The sequence below is a fragment of the Pygocentrus nattereri genome, chromosome 6 (genome assembly GCF_015220715.1).
Source record: "Pygocentrus nattereri isolate fPygNat1 chromosome 6, fPygNat1.pri, whole genome shotgun sequence".
Classification (NCBI taxonomy): domain Eukaryota; kingdom Metazoa; phylum Chordata; class Actinopteri; order Characiformes; family Serrasalmidae; genus Pygocentrus; species Pygocentrus nattereri.
Window position 1 is genome coordinate 10,018,602 of NC_051216.1, and position 18,575 is coordinate 10,037,176.

General features: G+C 39.9%; 1 protein-coding gene across 4 annotated transcripts in view; it reads right to left on the reverse strand.

The window, feature by feature from the left end:
• Nucleotides 1-7,754: 7,754 nt before the first annotated feature.
• Nucleotides 7,755-18,575, reverse strand: part of LOC108433052 (receptor tyrosine-protein kinase erbB-4) — a 629,333-nt gene continuing 618,512 nt past the window's right edge. For 3 of the 4 annotated variants that reach the window (XM_017707323.2, XM_037539223.1, XM_037539221.1), the window contains one exon: nucleotides 7,755-17,397. In XM_017707323.2, the coding sequence (XP_017562812.1) occupies nucleotides 16,733-17,397 (665 nt within the window). In that variant the 3' untranslated portion in view covers nucleotides 7,755-16,732. The remainder of the gene's footprint in view (nucleotides 17,398-18,575) is intronic. The other variant, XM_037539222.1, reaches the window with a different exon arrangement.

Here is an 18,575-nt window from a genome sequence, read left to right on the forward strand (position 1 = left end):
GCTTTCGTTTGTGTGTTGCTGTGTTTTGGTAAATCTTTCTGATGCGTTGCAACATCTTTCAAAATACTTTGATTTGAAGCCTCATTCTTACTACTGAAGGAAGCTTTAGTATAGTATAATGTGCTGTAAGTCTTTGATCTTGCCATGGAAGAGATGCAGAAGACCGGGCTTTACAGAAATAATGATGGTTTTATTAAAAAGAGAGCGCTCAGTCATACGGGCATTAGTCTCACCCCAATCTGAACAGCAGCTCAGACACAGCTTTACACCCCCAGTAGAGTCAAACAGAACAGACGGGGACTTTTGAATCCTGTGGTAAATACCTTACTGTGTTCTGCCCCAGGACATCCTCTGTAGGGGGTGCTTTAAGGCCATTTGGTGTAATTGTTCAAACCACGAGAACAGAAACGGAGGTGGCCTCTTAAACCCTTCAGCATTAATATTGTTTAACACTGAATAACAATTAAAGCAAAGAAAAGTAAACAGAAAACTAGAAAAAAACTTCCAACAGCTGTAATTTAGAACATGCATGTCGTGAGATATTAAAAGATATCTTTACTTAAAGCGCATGTGCTTAATATACTTTAGCTAACATGCTAACACTGAGGCGCTTTTTGCTCTGAATGCTTTCCTGCTTGAAATTAAGCTGCAGATTTTCCAAGCGTGAAATAGACACCACTTCCAGGATGGACGGCTGAATATGAATTATCCATGTTCATCTGCAGATGTTAAAGAACCTGAGACATAATTCATTGTTCACATGCCAAGTCAAGGGCGTGTTTAAAGGGCTTCGGGGGGAAAAAGTGGGTAGCCGCTGATATTATGATTCAACATGTATCTCTCTTACAGTTTTAGAGTTTGTGCCCCAGTGGGTAGCAAAGTTAAACACTACTAGCCTAATATTATATATAATATAGAGTGGTGTAGCGGTGAATGACAGTTGGGTATACTGCACACACACCATTTCTCCAAATAATCTATTAGTCAGTAAAAGTTTGGAAAAAGAAGTTTGATGACAATTTACAGCGATCAAATTATTGGCCAAAATAGGCACAAATATTTGGTGGGGCTTTATCTGGCTACATTTTTTGGTGGTCTTGGTTTTTTTGATATCACAGCAGGATCCATATGGCCTGTGCAGCATCACGCTGGCAGCACACTAACCACAGTGCTGAGCATGTTACCACAATAATCCCAAACTATTTCCAGTTGAAACAAAGTTAGCATGAGCTGGTTTTAAATGCAAAGAAAACTGTTTTCCAGAACTTCCAGTAATGATTTTAACACTGTGAATATCAACACTCTGACGGGATCCAGTATTGAGAGAGTCAGCGAATGTAAGTACTTTTGGCTGGACAGTAGATTTACATGTAATTAGCTAGTCAGGAAATGTAGGCAAAAGCTTGGACAAGTGTACTGAGATAAGATGTGTTTCCCAGTGCACGCTAGGAAAAGAATCACGAACACAACCTTATTATCCACCCTCGACTACAGTGATGTAATCTAAACACACGTGTCTACCAGTAGCCTCAATCCACAAGATTCAATCGGATCAATCACTCTGCTCTGAGGTTCCATCCTGGAGACCCTTACGGCACTAAGCACTGTTTGGTCCTCTTCAGCTGTGTGACAGAAAACTCACTGGTTTGTTTTTGTTATAACCTAAACACATTATTTTCACATGTGAATGTTTTCATATATGATCATATTTTTTTTTGTGACAACAGTTTGACGTGATCACACGTTTTTCCACGTCATATTGCTACGTATTGCATTACACTTCATCTCATATTGCTTCATATATGATCCCACGTTGTTTTGTGTGATCTCACACTGGTTTACGTGTGATCACACGTTTTTTCACGAGCGATCTCATTTTGCGTCACAAGTGATCACACATTTTTCAGTCGATTCCATACTGCATCACGTGATTACACATTTTTCTTTACATGTGACGTCACATTGTCTCATATCGGATCACACGTTTTTTCACACGTGATCTCATTTTGCTTCACGATGACGCACTTTTCAGGCGAGTCCATGCTTCACATGTGATTACACGTTTTCCTTTACGTGTGATGTCACACTGTCTCATACTTGATCACACGTTTTTTTCACGTGATCTCATTTTGCCTTACAAGTGATCACACATTTTGAGGTGGTCCCATACTGCTTCACATGTGATTATACTTTTTTTCATGCGATTCTCATATTATTTCACAAGTGGTCACAGGTTTTTTCATGTGATATCAATTTAATATCATGTGTTTTGTTCATGTGGCTTTACTGTCAGGTCACATGCCATATTAATTAGCATCTATGCTCTCTGTTAATAGTGGTGTTTTTCAGACTCACTCTGGTGACTGGATCACCTTTCAGGTTCCTGGAGATTTTACTGAACTGGGATGGTCCACTTATGGCTGCAGTGCACCAGTGAACTGGAAAAACTCTAAAGCAATCTTAAATGTCTTGTTCCTAACCGCCTCCACTCAGCCTACGGCTGTTTGATCGTCGTTGTTTACCTGTTCTGTTTCTTCCGTATATATTTTTAAAGTTTTTTTTTCTTATTGTCTATCATCTTAGTTGGCTCATTAACTTTGTTTTTATTTTCATTATTTATTGCAGTTTTATCTCTGTTTCTCATTTGAGCTTTTATTTAATTCATTTTCTTCCTCATATTTCTTAGTTGATTAAATTTAATTTTTACCTTTTCGAATCCTGTTAAACTTACTTGGATACATTGTAAATGAGGGTCATCCTCAATGCACTTGAACGAGTGGAAACATTGATTAATTTATTGACTGTTTCCTCTTTTTTCTGTTAGCTCAAGTCCTTTGGGCAGGCTTATAATGAAGCAAACTGCAGTAAATTGCATTTCAGAATGTGCATATTTCAAACACACATGACTTTATAATGATATATAAAACACATATGACTGTATAATAATGCCCAGTACGTTAAAGAAGTCCCAGTGCTTTATGTTGCTTACCTTATTCCTTTTGGTGGGCCCAACTGCATCTAACTGTATTTTATCTGAACCTTTGTTTGAATGGTAGTACTCAGAGAAGGCCAACAACATCAGAAATGCAAGAAACTTAAGATTGTAAGTAAAACAATGCAGGAAAAACCTCCGCACTGTTGTAGCATCATTCGTGATCCCAGCTAAAGGCATTTAACATCATTTATGTTCATGCATTGCCATCATCCCTCATATCAGCTAAAAATCCATAGGGGATGTCACGCGGAGCAGAGTGCCAGCCTGGCTGGATCATGATGGATGACACCCATCATACTCAATTACAGACGAGAGGAAAGTGATTGGACTTAGGCATGCATCTGGGGAAAAAAACAAAAAAACAACAACTCCCACAATGCATCTCTCACCCAGATACTGGCTTTCTAACTATAATGTTGTTTATGAGAACAAGGGAGCAGCTTCTGTCTTGCACTACAATAATGGCACTTCATCTTCAGCTGAGCTTTTTTCTTTACATGTATGAGATGCTGGCCTTGTAGTACATGAGACCTTAGCTAACCTACTGATCCTGTTTCATAGATACACTGGACTAAAATAATCACTGTCACTGTAAACAACCTGCTCCTCAGCTAACAAAGACATCATGCATTCATTAGCCACTAATCGAGTGGTCTACCAATTATTTTGCCTATTAATCAAATAATGCCTCACTCACACTGCAGGATATTATAATACCACCCAACGTTAAAATGTCCATATAGTTGCCAGGAGTAGGAACCGACTTGATGGTACTTAATAATAGTAACACAAAAGTACACTGTTAGAAATGAAGATTCTGTGCAGGTGCATTTTCATTCATCAAGGTACAGTGTAAATGTTCCCTCAAAGGTACAGCAGCGGTTTTAAAATCTGATTGTGAACCTTAAATCAGTTTTTCCAGGTGAAAAGTTGGTATTTGTACCTTTTCATAACCGAATGTTTTAAAACAAAGCAGTAGAATAAAAGCCTGGAGGCGAGGCGGGGCGTGTGGAGTCAGTACAGCGTAGAAAATATCATTTCAGTGGATTATGGTTCAGTTATGTTCCCTGACTAAAGGTACTGAGATGTACCCTTGAGGGTACCACCCCAGAGACAAGAGGGGAACTGCCCCTGTGAAAGTTTGGTGCCTTTATTTCTGAGAGTGTACAGAGTAAACCAGCAGCCCTATCTCACTAAACCTAAGGGACAGTCTCTCTTAAAGAATAGAGATAAGGGGCTGGCTTGAGTTCTATGAGAGCTTTCACTCTTGGACGCCCAATGTCCTGTAGTATCTGCTACCTGTGGCTCTCCTCAGTAACGTTGACCTGTCACACATCGCCACAGTGCTGGAAATCCCACCAATAACACACTGGTAATCTCTTTAAGAAAGTATCACTTTCCGTAATGTAGTTATTTAGAATAATAACCATATATAACTACACTGCATTTTCATTTTCGTAAAAAAACAGAGAATTACCCGAGACTCTGTGGAGCTCTCAAACACTTATGTTCGAGTGTTCAAGTAGGGAAACCTCCAACCTTCATTGGACACCGGCCCTCCAACACCTTCTTGTAGAATCTAGATCCAACTATAACACATGCTTCAGCTAATTAACTTCTTCAGAAGTCCTTTGGTGTGTCTGAAACTGTGCCCTATTCATGCTCCATCCCTAGTGATGCTACAGCCATCTGTGGCCAGGAGTCCAAGAGTGTACAATTGGCCTGGCTCTCTCTGGTTGGGTAGGATGGCCCCCTCTTCTCCTCCCCTTCACTCAGCACAGTGCTAGTCAGTGCAGGTGTGTGTTAGCTGACATAACAGATTTGGTGGTTGGCACTTTCCTCCGAGCACAATCGGCTCTCCAGTGATGACGTGTTAGCAGCAGTTCGAAAAAAGCTGCAGTGGTGCTTCGCAGGTCTATGTGGAAGACTGTGCAAGCCTCGCCCTCCTAGCGCTGCACTGCACTGCACTGCAATACATAACATACAACAGATTGTCACGATTGGCCCCTCCCAGTTATCCATGTGCTTTTGTTTACATGTCCATGTGCTTCTTGTTTTGATTCTTCCCTGTCCTGCCCCCTTGTTTCTAGACTCCGCCCTTGATTGTAACCACCTGTATCTTGTTGTCCCTCGTCATCCCTGCTGTATTTAAGCCCTGTGTTTTCCCGTCTTAGGTTGCTGGTCTTTGTATTGTTTGAGGTGTTTGTATTGTTTGAAGTATTCTCGTGTGGTGTTTTGTTTATTCCGGCTTCTGTTGTTTGTTTATCCTGTGTTTCTTTTGTTATGTCTGTTCCCCATTCTCTACGTGTTGGCTCTGTGACCTGGACTGTCTTGACCCTGATTTTGGATTTGCTCATAATAAATCTCGCTTCTCTCAGCATTTGCGTCTGCCTCCTCATCGCTCCCCAACATTACAGAGATGTACCAGAGGGGACGGGGGATACCCATACAGTGCGTCATTTGGTTTGAAGAGCGGCACACAACTTTTCTGAGTAGGATTAGCAAGCGCAGCTACAATGGCAACATCTGCACTGAACTGTTACAGATGGAAGTGTGCAGACAAACTCTTAGAGCTTATACTGGACTGGCTGCGTAACATTTACAGAGTTTATGTGATGCACAGTAATGAGCAACTAGTCCAAAATCATTTACTACCATCACCAATTCTGTTCCCTAATAGCGTTCCAGGACATTGTGATTAAGAGACAATTTCGGACATGGTGCTTGATTGGCTGGATCAGATGCATCCGCGTTGGGTGAGAGCAGGGTAGAATGTTAGATGCAGGTTGGAACTAAACTCTGTAAGAACGCAGATCTCCAGGAGGAAGGTTAGTGACCACTGGCATAGTGAGTACCACTATGGCTACATCTTTTGTTGATTTGTGTAAATAAACACAGAACAAACTTCGGCACATTTTAATACACTGTTAATCTTGATTACTGCATTTAGTTGAGTGTTACAGCCCTAGTATTCATTAATAGTAATGACACATAATAATGAAAGGCATCAGGGCCACTGCTCAGCTGCCAGCTCTGCCTGCATCTGGCATTTTACGCACATTGAATTAATTTGCTTTACAAATAAATATAATTAACTCTAATTTGTAGTTAAGCTGCTACTGAGGAGCTACTTAGTGTCTTTTGTTTCACTTAAGTGCTTCTTCAAACACTCATCCATACCCTCTAATACATATTCCCTTCATGCAAATCATCATGTGCCATTTAGATCAATCACCTGTATTCTGGTTTTGTTTTTAATGGATTTTATTGTTTTCCCTCCATTAAACCATGTGTAGGTGATGACTGTCATAATTTGCAATTGTGCCATTATTTAATCAATTGTTCACTTACTTTTATTTGGTTTAATATAATTGGAGAATTGGTAATTGGTCAAATTTCTGACTCCTCTGAATATTACAAATTATTCTAAGCTATACTTGTATGAGCTGATGAATGCCAGCCCATTCCATTTCGTTAAGGACTCTTCTACTTTCATACAAGTAGCTTGTTTATTAGACTGAATGAGGGCATGATGATGGAAATGCATCATCAGTTTTTGGGTTAACAGTCCACTGATTAGTCAGATGAAGATGATGGCTCTTAAAGAAGACAGAAAACAGTAGCGCATGAATTTAAGCATGTTTCTTTAGGGACTTTTATTTTGTAGGGAGTAGCTGTTCTCTAGTAGAGCAGCATGTTTTAAAAGCAGAACCTTGTTGGCTAATTTGTGGAGCACAATTAAGCAATCACTACAGGCACTGAAATGCTGGAAACCTGGGCGTTTGGCGAGACGGGCGTTTACATAATTTTATACTGGTTTATTTGACAAATGCTCCATAAACCTCTCACTCTCCACGTTCTGGTTTTGCCAGGTGTCATGCATAGAAGGGAAGCCTCTGTAATGGCATTTTATCATTAAAAAACTGATTACGGCATGATTACAGGACGTGCTCCGTGGAAAGTGTTCAGCAGGAATTTGACAGCCATCTAAATTTTAATGCCACACACTGTAGCACTTTCTGTCCAGCTAAAAGAGTCTGTAGTGCTCCATTTGGAGAGCTGGTGAAAGTTCAGAACCATTAGGGCTGATTTTGTGGGACTGAAGGGGTGAATTAAACCACACTTAAACTCCACTACTGTTCAGGCAGGTCCGCACAGCTGCAGCAGCGCATTCATCCTGTCTGGAAAATTGAAAAATCTGATGGGTTTTAACCTACAGAACAGAAAAAAAATCTTCCGTTATACTAGACATTAGCAGTTGCTGCATGTTGCAAATCCATTTAGATTCACAGCCTTTGGCAGATACTTTCATCTAGAGCGACTAATGCTTTTAAAAATAAAGTGCATTCTTTGCCATATAAGTTATCTAAAGAACTTTTGATGGATAGGTCTTTTCAGAGATCAATCTTTTTATTGATATTTACAAAGGTAGAATCAAGAATTATGGAGATTACATATCTCTTTCAAATAGACAAAAACAGATCTTGGGAAAAGCACAAATATAGTTGTTGTACCACTTAAGATGGTAAATAAATGGATAACAAAGAGGGCCCTAAAACGGAGCCTTGCAGGACACCATATTCCATTGTGTGAAGAACCTTTTAAGCCTTAAAAACCTTAAAAATCCTTAACGAAACCAATTCAAAGATTATTCTAGAACTGAACATCCAAGCCAAGAACCATTTAGGAACATTATTTTTAAGAGAGTAGAGGAGAGAATTTCAATAACCACTTCAATAACCACACATACACATAATGGTTTAGATACTGTATTGGTATTTATTTATATTAAATTAAAAATATATTTTTGACAGATTCATGTAACAAAACTGTGGAACTGTATTTAAATGCTCTAGCGTTTTTTTGTTGAGGGTAGGATGGGGACCTGTGGTGGGGCAGAGCGTTTGGGCTCCATCCTGCCTGTAGGTGGCAGGTGAGAGCAAGAAGAACCCATCCACGGAGTGTACTTCTCTCCGTGGTGCCTCTCTTCTTAAAAAAAGAAAAAAAGAAAAAAGAAGAGAAAGAAAAAAGAAGACAAGAGTCCATTCTGACAAGTCATCACTCAAAGCTGAAGTGGCAAAATGAGCCGTCCAATCAATTAGTCAATTTGTCAGAGTGGATAACACATGACGACACATTAATCTCTCAGAGAAGAGCCATTAGAGGGCAATTAAAGTGAGCGGACTGCCATGCCACAGCCACATCTCAGAATAGTGTCCCGGGATGGGTATTGCAACCCTGAGGTCTTACAGGGTCACATTTCTTAGAGTAACAGTGCTGGTTTAGAGTCAACTTCAGCCAGGTGGCATCGGTATGAATATGATTCTATAAGCAGCTGATCCTCAATTAACACTCTTACCCTGACAGTAGTGCTGGACGACATATATATATGCCATTTGCTAGAAGCTTCAGATTGTTAAAACGGTTAAAAATACATAAAAACTAGCTTCAATCCTAAAAATTTGGTTTCTGTCTCTTATTATTGTTCTTATGTACACAGAAAAAAGTTATGCGCACAATCTTGCTTTTTCCCGAAAGAAAAAGCATAATTTAAGTATTTGTCACATTTGTTAAATTTGGCAAATTTGACATTGAAACAAATATAATATTGTTCAGATTTATTAATTACATGTAATTACTGTGTAATTACTACATAATTGTGTAATTACACTCAAATAGTATCATAAAATGACCTCCTGATCTCTAATGGTTAATGCACACTCACATATTCTCTGATACCATGACAAATCTGGAAAATCTTGGGATGCTGAATGTCATCAATATCGCCAAGCACTACTGGACAGGCCTCATAAATATGGACTCAGGGCAGCGTAGGTTGGGGAACGTGACCAGTGAAAGTGGAGCGATGAAGAACCATATATGTTGTACTGCGGCATGGTTAAAAAGTCAGGGGAAAAAAGAAAATGTCTGGCAACCGAGTTCTCTTCACACCGAGGGGATATGAACAGTATTGCAAAAGGGCGCCTGACTCCCCGACCCTTACAGCGGGATTTCTGTACAAAAGATAAAAATAAAGATACGAGGGAGGTTATACCCGACAGAAAGAAAGAGAGAAAGAAAGAAAATAATCTCCCACCACTTGAGCAAAAGGGCAGAGGTTAAAGAACACAAGATCCACCAAAGCTGTGCTAAATACAGTCACAAGGATCACATCAGGGCACTACAAAAAACCCGCAAGCTCTACAAAGAAAGTATGTGCTGTTCAAATTACAGATATATACAGAAAGCAAAGAGGAATAGCTGATCACGCACACACAATGTGGTTAAACAAAGACGTAGTGAGACGCAGTAAACCGAAAGAAATCAAAATCAAAATCAACAAATATATCATTGCAGTCCAAAAGAGCATGAGATACCCATCTATGTACAAATGCACCTGGCCAATTCTTCAACAATCTATAAAAATACTATTCACATTTTCTCAGTTAACAGTAGTAAAATCGCGAGGAAACAACCATTCCAAAAGGTTTAGCGTTTCAGGAAGAGTGATGCCTTCCCTTAACTGTAATATAAAACGAATGATCGGCGTGTAAACTGTGCTTACTCTGTCTCTCTGTAGGTTCTGAGTGTGAGTGGATGCGAGTGGAATAATTTACTGTAAATACATCAGAAGAGACAAATTACACTCACATGAACGATAAACCTGAACCCGATCCCTGCGTAATTCAGTGCTTGGCGCATCCCTCGTTCAAGTGTCGGTGGCAGCGCTGGATATAAATCAGTACTTTGTAAGAGGATTTGAATAAAACTTTATCAGTAGACTGGCTGTCGTTAATAACAGTGTGCCGAAAATGTGCTGCAAATCACAACCTTCCCCCTTGATTTGATTCCATGTGAGGAAGACTCTCATAAATGTTACTTTTCTGTTGCCACTGCACAGGGAAATAGGCTTGTCATGCCATGTCATCATTTTCTAGTTCATCATTAGCACCCAGATGAGCCCGCTGCGGGAAAAATGAATGGCGTTTTAGAAAATCACACTTTTAGAGCCCTGTGGTTGGTTCTCCAGCCTACATGTTCACTCCTGTATACACTTTTTCAACCAAATAGCACACCATTTGACGTATGAAGGCTTGAGTACTGTGATCTTGTGCATTTAACTGACAGTATGCAAGATTCTAAGAGAGCTCCACCTCCCTGTCCATCAAAACTGGTATCGTCTGTAACACTTTTGCTAACAGATGATAAGTGTTCAGCAGCACAAGTGTTCATTTGAAACACTTCTCATCCAAAAACTGGTCTGACAAGATGATCAGTGCAGTCATACGTTTCATAACTGACCAAATATGAATGTGGGCCAAAATCACCGTAACGAAAAAAACCCCCCAAAAAAACAAAAACAAACAAAAGAGCTTCTACATAAAATAAAAGCAGCTCTTCCCTCCAGATGATCAGGACACCGTGCTTTAAGTCTTATACATTCCTCAGTAACACCTTTCCACCATTTCTTTGCCTAATAACTCAATTCACTAATTTACTGCCACCACCGTTCTCACTGCAGGTTTGTTCTGAGGAGTTTTTCTTTTGTTGGATGTACAGAAAGTAACATTTAGAGATGATTTTGACTGGCTGAGATGAGGGTCATTCATTATTTAACTCTAAATACAATATGCAAACCAGCAAGCTTTGTCAATCGTGGTAGTAATAGTCTACAAGCAGTGCCAGCTCTAAATAAGTGGCCTCCAAATACAACTTTTGGGTTATTGCACCACCATTATGCTCTTTAATATGCCGGAGTGAAGTTAATCAAAAAAGTCTCAAAAAAGAATGTTTACATCCGGAGCCAAAAAAAAATAAAATCAAATAAAAAAATAAAAAGAGAATATAATAAAAATCTGAATATAACGTTCTATTTTGGTGAGCTGGTGTTGTTATATGGGGTACCAACGACAATGGGGATCGTGAAGGTGGTGCCTGAGCCTCGCACACTAAGAGCTGTGAGTGACAGCGGGACAAGGACGTCACCCTGCCAATGGCAGATCACCATCAATTGGCTCTAATTAAGGGCAGTGTGAGCACCTGTGCCAAGAGGGACGGAGCTTGTTGCTCCGCCTCCCCGTCACTGCCCCCATTCCCCAGCTCGGCCTCACTTCGGCACAGGAGAGGGAGCCTGGGTGGCCAAGTTCAGGACTCGTGCCTTTAGTGGCTGTTGTCATCGCTCCCCTCTCTGGCAGCTGACGTCCTCCTCCCACTGTCACTCACAGCCCTTTGTGTCCGAGGCCCTGCCTTAACACCCTGTCTTGTGGCCATTGTTGGTCCTCAATGTGGCAGACTGGGAATTGAGACCTCTGTGGGTAAAAACATATCCGTAAGAGTCTTTGGGCAAGATTCTTAATGCTACGTTCACCAACCTGTGTAACATGATCAAACTGTGAGCCGGTCTGGATAAGAGTCTGCCAAATACCATAAATATTCATGTAAGTCAGTTAAATGCACAGGACAGTTTGGTTGCTTGTGGCATGAATAGAGCAATGTTTATGTTTTGATGACTTAATGACCTCATAATTCATTTTTACGTAATCTGTTTACCACAGTGTGCGATTTAGACCTTTTCTGAACATGCCATTCATTTTTACCATAGAGAAAAACAGCTTAGACCTGGAGCTCTTTATTTGGGCCTAATGGTGTACACAAAAGGATGCACCACCTTAGAGGTCTATTCTGAGTACTGTATATTATTCTATGTGTATTAAGCTTATTGCATTAAAATACAGGTCAAATAAAGTTTTACATATATGCTTTTTAAGGTCAACATCTTTCAAATATATAACCCTCACTAAACTATTTATATGTCTTATGAGCTATTAAGTCCCAGTAAAGTGTTTGCAGAAGCTGGGGGATGTTAATCAACATAAGGTATTACTCCACATATCTTTGAGAAGGAAAATCGTGTAAAATAATACAGACAAAATAATACAAAAAAAAAACTCTTCACATTATTTCAACATCCTGCAATCCTCCAAAACCAAAAATAACCCCCCAGATAATATTTACAGTGGTCATGTTTCCAGAAGCTTTGTCTGAAAATTAGATTTCACCCCAAAGAAGAAAAAATGAGCATCAAGTCCAAAATGTTTATCCTCCTTTCTGGGTTTTTGTTGAAGGAAGTTGTACTGTAATCCCCACCTCCACGACACAGGCTTTAGTGCAAAAGCACTTCAGCTTGGAAAAAGCTCCCAGTGGCTACGAGCTCCAGCTAGACCTCTCTGCCTCCTCCCATGTTTTGGTCAAGACGTTCCTTGCTTAGCTGCTTGTTAGTTTAAGGAGGGTTTCGTCCATCCTGTATCCACAGTGTTTGCTACATACTGTACAGTTTTGACACCTCGACGAGCCTCTTCTTAGCTGCAGTATGTGATGCACATGTTTAAAATTATGAAAAGTAAAATGTTTGTTTTGCGTATGAGGCATGGCACATGGGCATTACTCAACAAAACAAAAACAACTAAAGTCGTGTATTACTAGACTGTACTTATGATATTCAACCCTCTCAGAATCCACAGCCAACCGCACCTTTAATATCATCCTCCAGGTAACAGCAGTGTCTTCATAAAAAATATGAGACATCCTTCTCACCTCATTTTAACAGTAAAACAGCAGACAGTAGTTATCAGGTCTCGGTTCAGTTTGGTGCCATAAATTATTCCACACAGACATGAACCAATGCCATAATAATTAGTGCTGAGAGACGACATAATAGCATTTAAAGTACCTGTGCAGGATTCTTACATCTCTTTAAGATTTTTATAGAGGAATCGTACTATAGTTCACTGTCTTACACCATAACATTATTTGGGACACATTACACAACAATTTGGCATTTCTTTGAAAACCTCAGCACAGATGAGTTTCAGCTAGAGGTCCGTTGGACAGCAGATTCATTTTAACCCCCAGAGACAAATGCCTGCTGAAAGAAAACATGCCAGTGGTCCACATCCAAACAACATGGTCATTTCCTACTGATATAACTGTGGTGTGTTCTGGGGCAAATTTGCCGATCTGAGAAGTAAATATGTTACCGGTGATATGTTTTCCCGTCATTCTTAATGTTTATATATATATCTCGCTGCTGGCAGAAGAAAACCTCGTATCTCCATTTTGGTTGTTTTTCGGTTTTTGACATAATTTGAAAATGCCTGTTGCTCTTTACATTGTGTGTAAATCCCATGATCACTGGACCAAAAGATACTCGGAAAAACGTCTGGTTCCATTGACTTACATTAAAAGTAAAGTTTTTCCTTCTCCTGTAAAGTTAACATTTTGGAGATAAACTAATGTAATTGTGATTTTTCTGAGTTTATACTGTTTATAACTGAAGTATAAATTGAGGTATGAGCCTTTTTTGTTGGTAAGAGGACCAGCCATTTTTTTCTGGCTTGAGACTTAAACTTTTAACACAGTGCGCCAGCCTGCCAGTTATTTGTGGTTGTGTTGTCACAGCAGTTCACAAGCTCCATGTTATTAGGTCAAATTTCCCTACTTAAAACTTGCATTGTATCAACATTGGCAATAATAGAGTGTGAAACACTAATCAAAAATTACAGCTCTGGTTGTCGACATAAAAATGAATCAGGCCTAATACATATATATATATATATATATATATATATATATATGTGTGTGTGTGTGTGTGTGTGTGTGTGTGTGTATGCATAAAATATCAACAATGGTAACTTTACAGGAACAGGGAAAATGTTTCTAACTTTTAAATGAAAGTAAATAAAGATTTTTAAGAAGTAATTCTGGAGCATTTCTATTTCTCCATTTATCATAACATTTTAACACAATATACAAGGTTAAGGTCGACTTTTAAAATTCTCTAAAAAAAATAACGAAACTTTTTTGTATGACTGTAAGTTTCAAAACCCCAAAATCTACTCCAAAGCAAAATAAAGTTAAAATATGGTCAGTAGCTTTCAATAAACAGTTTAAAAGAAAATAAATGAAACTACATCAACAAAATTAGTGCTTGGGTCTCTGAAGGTTAAAGCAAGCAATGCTTGAGGTAAATACTTCATTTAAGTAATGTCAGTTGGGTACATTTCAACTCTCGGTACAGAGCCGACACTGCCATTTGCCAAATCTGTCTACAGGAATGGAAAAACATTAGCTAAAGTCCTTGTGTTGAACCACCAGGACTGTTTTTTCCACTCACAGATTAAGCTTAGTCTTGGACTAATGAGCGATGCCAACAGGGATTCCTCATTAGGTCTGCACTGAACTCAATCTGTGTGTACAAATCAGCAGGACGTGCCATGCCAGATGATAGATAAACCTTCATTAGCAAGCTAAAAAAACCAAAAGCAAAAAACCATAGAACATACACAGAACACATGGTGTGGCACAAGCAGGCCGGCTTTTCTCTACCAGCATGGACAAAACAGAATTCAAACAAATGAGTATTCAACAGTCTTAGTGGTAGAAAATAAGTTATTTGATTGTGCCAGACCATTAAGTGCTTTTAAAAAAAAAACTTCCACATCAGACCCTCCGTTAGCAGCGATTCATAATGCCTGGCAGTGCTCAGAACTACATGTGTTATTTTTTTCTGGCCGGACATTTGCATGGCATGATTTTCTTCTACCTATGATGTTTGACGCTTGTGAGAAAACAACACCTTATTATATAAACTTAGAAAGTATGATTTCTCCAAATTTCTCTTTTTTTTTTCTTTTCTTCGAAGGACAGTCCAAAGGGAGAAGACTGATATCAGGCAGACAGGTCTGGGGCCCTAAGGGCAAATGTTCTATTTTCACATCCTCATTTGTTCCTCGTGGCACGACAGTATTTCTGCCCCCCTTGCGCTCCTCTAGATCAGCGTTAATGACTGCAGGCAGACGCGTGTGCCAGCTAGTGCATTCCATCCATAGCCAGTGCCATGGTGTGCCACTGGCTGACCCCTTGGTTGATGGATCATAATAGCATTTAATATGCCTCGTGATAATAATTCAGCAGCCATTACTCTGGACTGCGTAGTGTCTGGGAGTGCACTCATGAGGCCTTTGTGTCATCTCCATAGGTTTGTACACATTTACACCCTGCTCCATTTCGGTGAATTCAAGCTGCCCCATCTGTATGTGCCTTGGTCATCATTGTGAAAGTTAATTCGTCCAACATTAAGGTAGATCCAGCTTGTGCAATCCATATCCTCAAAGAGATGTATCTATATATATGTCAGACTTCTGTTTGATCGGAATTGATGCTGGCTGGACTGTAAAAAAAAAAAAGATGCAGCACAGTATTTGAAGAATATTCCATAGCCATCATATGCTCCTGTATGTGTTCCAGCCTGTGCTGTGGACCCAAGTCTAGTTATGAAGGAACTGGCCGTCTGTGTGCAAGTATGAATGAGATGCATAAGGTTTGCACTGTTACATCACCTCTGAATGTGGGAGTCAAGCAGAAGGTCAATGGACCTTCAGTGCATTGATGCAATTTAGATGGCCGCACATGGATGAGTGAAAAATGACTCCTATGCTATTTATGAAATGAGAAACACAGAGCGAGTGACCGGAGGGACTAAATGAATGTGTCAAGGATGCAGCGAGAGACGTGATGCATGTATGTCTCCTCCTGGGACGAGTGACATGGGTTTATGATGCGTCTACAGATTGTAGTAGAAGTTGCAATACACAGCTTTCAACTGAGGTGATCTATTAGTAAGCAATGTATGGGTGTCCAGAGGTGTAACCTTGCACAGACGGCCCAAACGCAAAGATTACAGCAAAAAAATGCCCAACAAAACCAGTGTAGAAGTCCAGAAGGAGGCCTCCCCATCTCCAGGTTTGGCCCATATGGATCCAGCCCAGTGCTTGTTGCTCTTTGTCACCATTGTCCATGCTGTGCCATCTGTTTTGTGGTCAAAGGTATCTCTCATGAGGGTCTACTTGCCTACTAGTTATGGATCCAGTGAGGGGTGGAGCAGTGGGTGGTCAGATCAGAGGATGCTAAGCCCAGGAGGCTAGGTCACCATTGTAACCGTGATATGTGCACATGATGGGAGTTGGGAGGGGTTAGCACCTCCTTTAGATTGCACTAAAGAAGATAGGTTGACTGGCACGTCTTGTTTACAGCACCCCCTTCTGAAGGGGAGACTTCTGAAGGTTGCTCTTGAACCCCAGTTGGTAGAGGAGAGGAACTGAGGGAAGGAGAAGGTGAATAGTGCTGGTGAGAGATCAAGGGTGAGGATACAGTTGTGAGAATATGATGAAAATCTGGTTTTAGGTAATGGGAACTCGTAAAACAAGCCACGCTACATTACAGTCTAAAGTTATCTCACTTTGTGTTGTTTTGGTGTATTTAAATGTAAAATTTCCAATTACTTTCAGATTGTAAATGTTTTAGTTGACAGTTTATGTCATTGTTATTACTTTGTTGCTCTACTAATCTCATTATTTTTATCACTTCATTAATTGCTTTGATTCTTTCACCCGATACCATCATGTGCTGTGTTACATAATAATGATCCCTCAGCGTATTGTGAGCTCCCGAAACTCAAAGACTAGAGTCTCTAGAGACTTCGCTTTCTCTATTGTAACTTTATAACTTACATAGAGGCTCCACTGTGTTTTACTGAGTAGTTTCTGGATAATAACTGAGTAATAAGCCATATGTCTTGCCTTAAGGGGTTAAATAAAGGTCTGAATGAATGAATGAGTGAAAGAATGACCATGAGTCACCTCCTCTTCCATCCTATTTCTTCCCCCTCTCCTCCATTTACTACACCACTGTGTTCCTCTGCCTGTATGGGGGTGGGGGCAGCACTGTCCCAGGTTTCAGAGCATATTCGGTCAGGTACTCCTGGTTTTCGGCCACAGCTGGCCGGATGCGGCCGTTCTGTCGGTAAAAGAAGCGGGTGCTGCAGTCCTGCAGGTACTCTGGGTTGTGAAGAGTGGCCTTGGGTGGAAGACTGTGCTGCCAGTACTCAGGATTGTCAAATGTCTTTTTGGGCTTTTTATCAGCCATGATGGTGCCAGTGTGGGCTGGGTGGAGAGTGAGTGTCGGGTGTCCAGAATGGGAAGGATGAAGGGTGTGACCAGACAGTGTTGGGAGGCCTGGTTGGCCAGAATAAATGGGCTGCGCTGGGAGATGTGTGTGGGAAGTGGGGGCACTGTGGGCAGGGTTTTGGGCACTGGAGGCTCCAGGGTTGGCTGCCGCTGCTGCCGCCGCTGTGTGAGCCACAGGTATCCCGTTCTTCCGTAAAGCCTCCTGGCTTTTCTCCCCAGAGTTATGGAAGGTGTTGAGATAGAGAGGGTCGTTCACATACTCATCCTCCATCTTTGGATGGCCGTTGGAGGCAGAGTGGTGACCGGGGTCCAGTGTATGGATTTCTCCATTTCTGCGGCGAGTAACAAATGGGTTCTCCTCCACAGGGTTGAGATAATCTAACAGGAGAGGACAGAGAAGAGAAGATTAAAGAACAGAAGAGAAGTAAAGATAAAAGGACAGAAAAAAATAAAAGATAACATAGATGAGAAGAAAAGAAAATAGAAGAGAACATTAAAGAAGAGGACAGAAGAGAAGAAAAGAAAAGAAAAGAGAAGACAAAAGAAGATTAAAGAAGAGTAGAGAAGAGTAAAGGGCAGAAGAGAAGAGAAGACCAGAGAATAGAAGAGAAGGTAAAAGAAGAATATAGAAGATTAAAGGACAGAAGAGACGAGAAGGAAAGAAAATAAAAGAAGAAAATAGAAGAGAACATTAAAGAAGAATAGAGAAGATTAAAGGACAGAAGAAAAGAAAAGAAGACAAAAGAAGATTAAAGAATAGAGAAGATTAAAGGGCAGAAGAGAAGAGAACATGACAGAAGAAAAGAAAAGAAAAGAGAAGAGAAGATAAAAGGACAGAAGAGAATTAAAGAGAACAGTATAGAAGAAAGAAAAGAAAAAAGAGAAGAGAAGATAAAAGGACAAAAGATAATAAAAGAGAAGATTATAGAAGAGAAAACCAGAGAAAGGAAGAGAAGATTAAAGGACAGATGAGAAGAAAAGGTAAAAGGACAGAAGAGAATAAAAGATAACATTATAGAAGAGAAGAGAAGAAAAGAAAACAAAAAGAAAAGAGAAAACAAAAGAAGATTAAAGAAGAGTAGAGAAGATTAAAGGGCATAAGAGAAGAGAAGATAAAAGGATAGAAGAGAATTAAAGAGAACATTATAGAAGAGAAGAAAAGAAAAAAGAGAAGAGAAGATAAAAGGACAGAAGAGAATTAAAGAGAACATTATAGAAGAGAAGAAAAGAAAAAAGAGAAGAGAAGATAAAAGGACAGAAGATAATAAAAGAGAAGATTATTGAAGAAAATATCAGAGAATGGAAGAGAAGATTAAAGGACAGATGAGAATACAAGAGGAGAAAAAAAAGAAGAGCAGGGAAGACAGGATTATAGAAGAGAAGAGAAGAAAAGAAAAGATAAAAGGACAGAAGATAATAAAAGAAAAGATTATAGAAGAGAAGACCAGAGAAAGGAAGAGAAGATTAAAGGACAGATGAGAATAGAAGAGAAGCGAAGATTATAGAAGAAAAGAGAAGAAAACTGTGAAATCATTCTATCATTCTTCTGAGTGCTG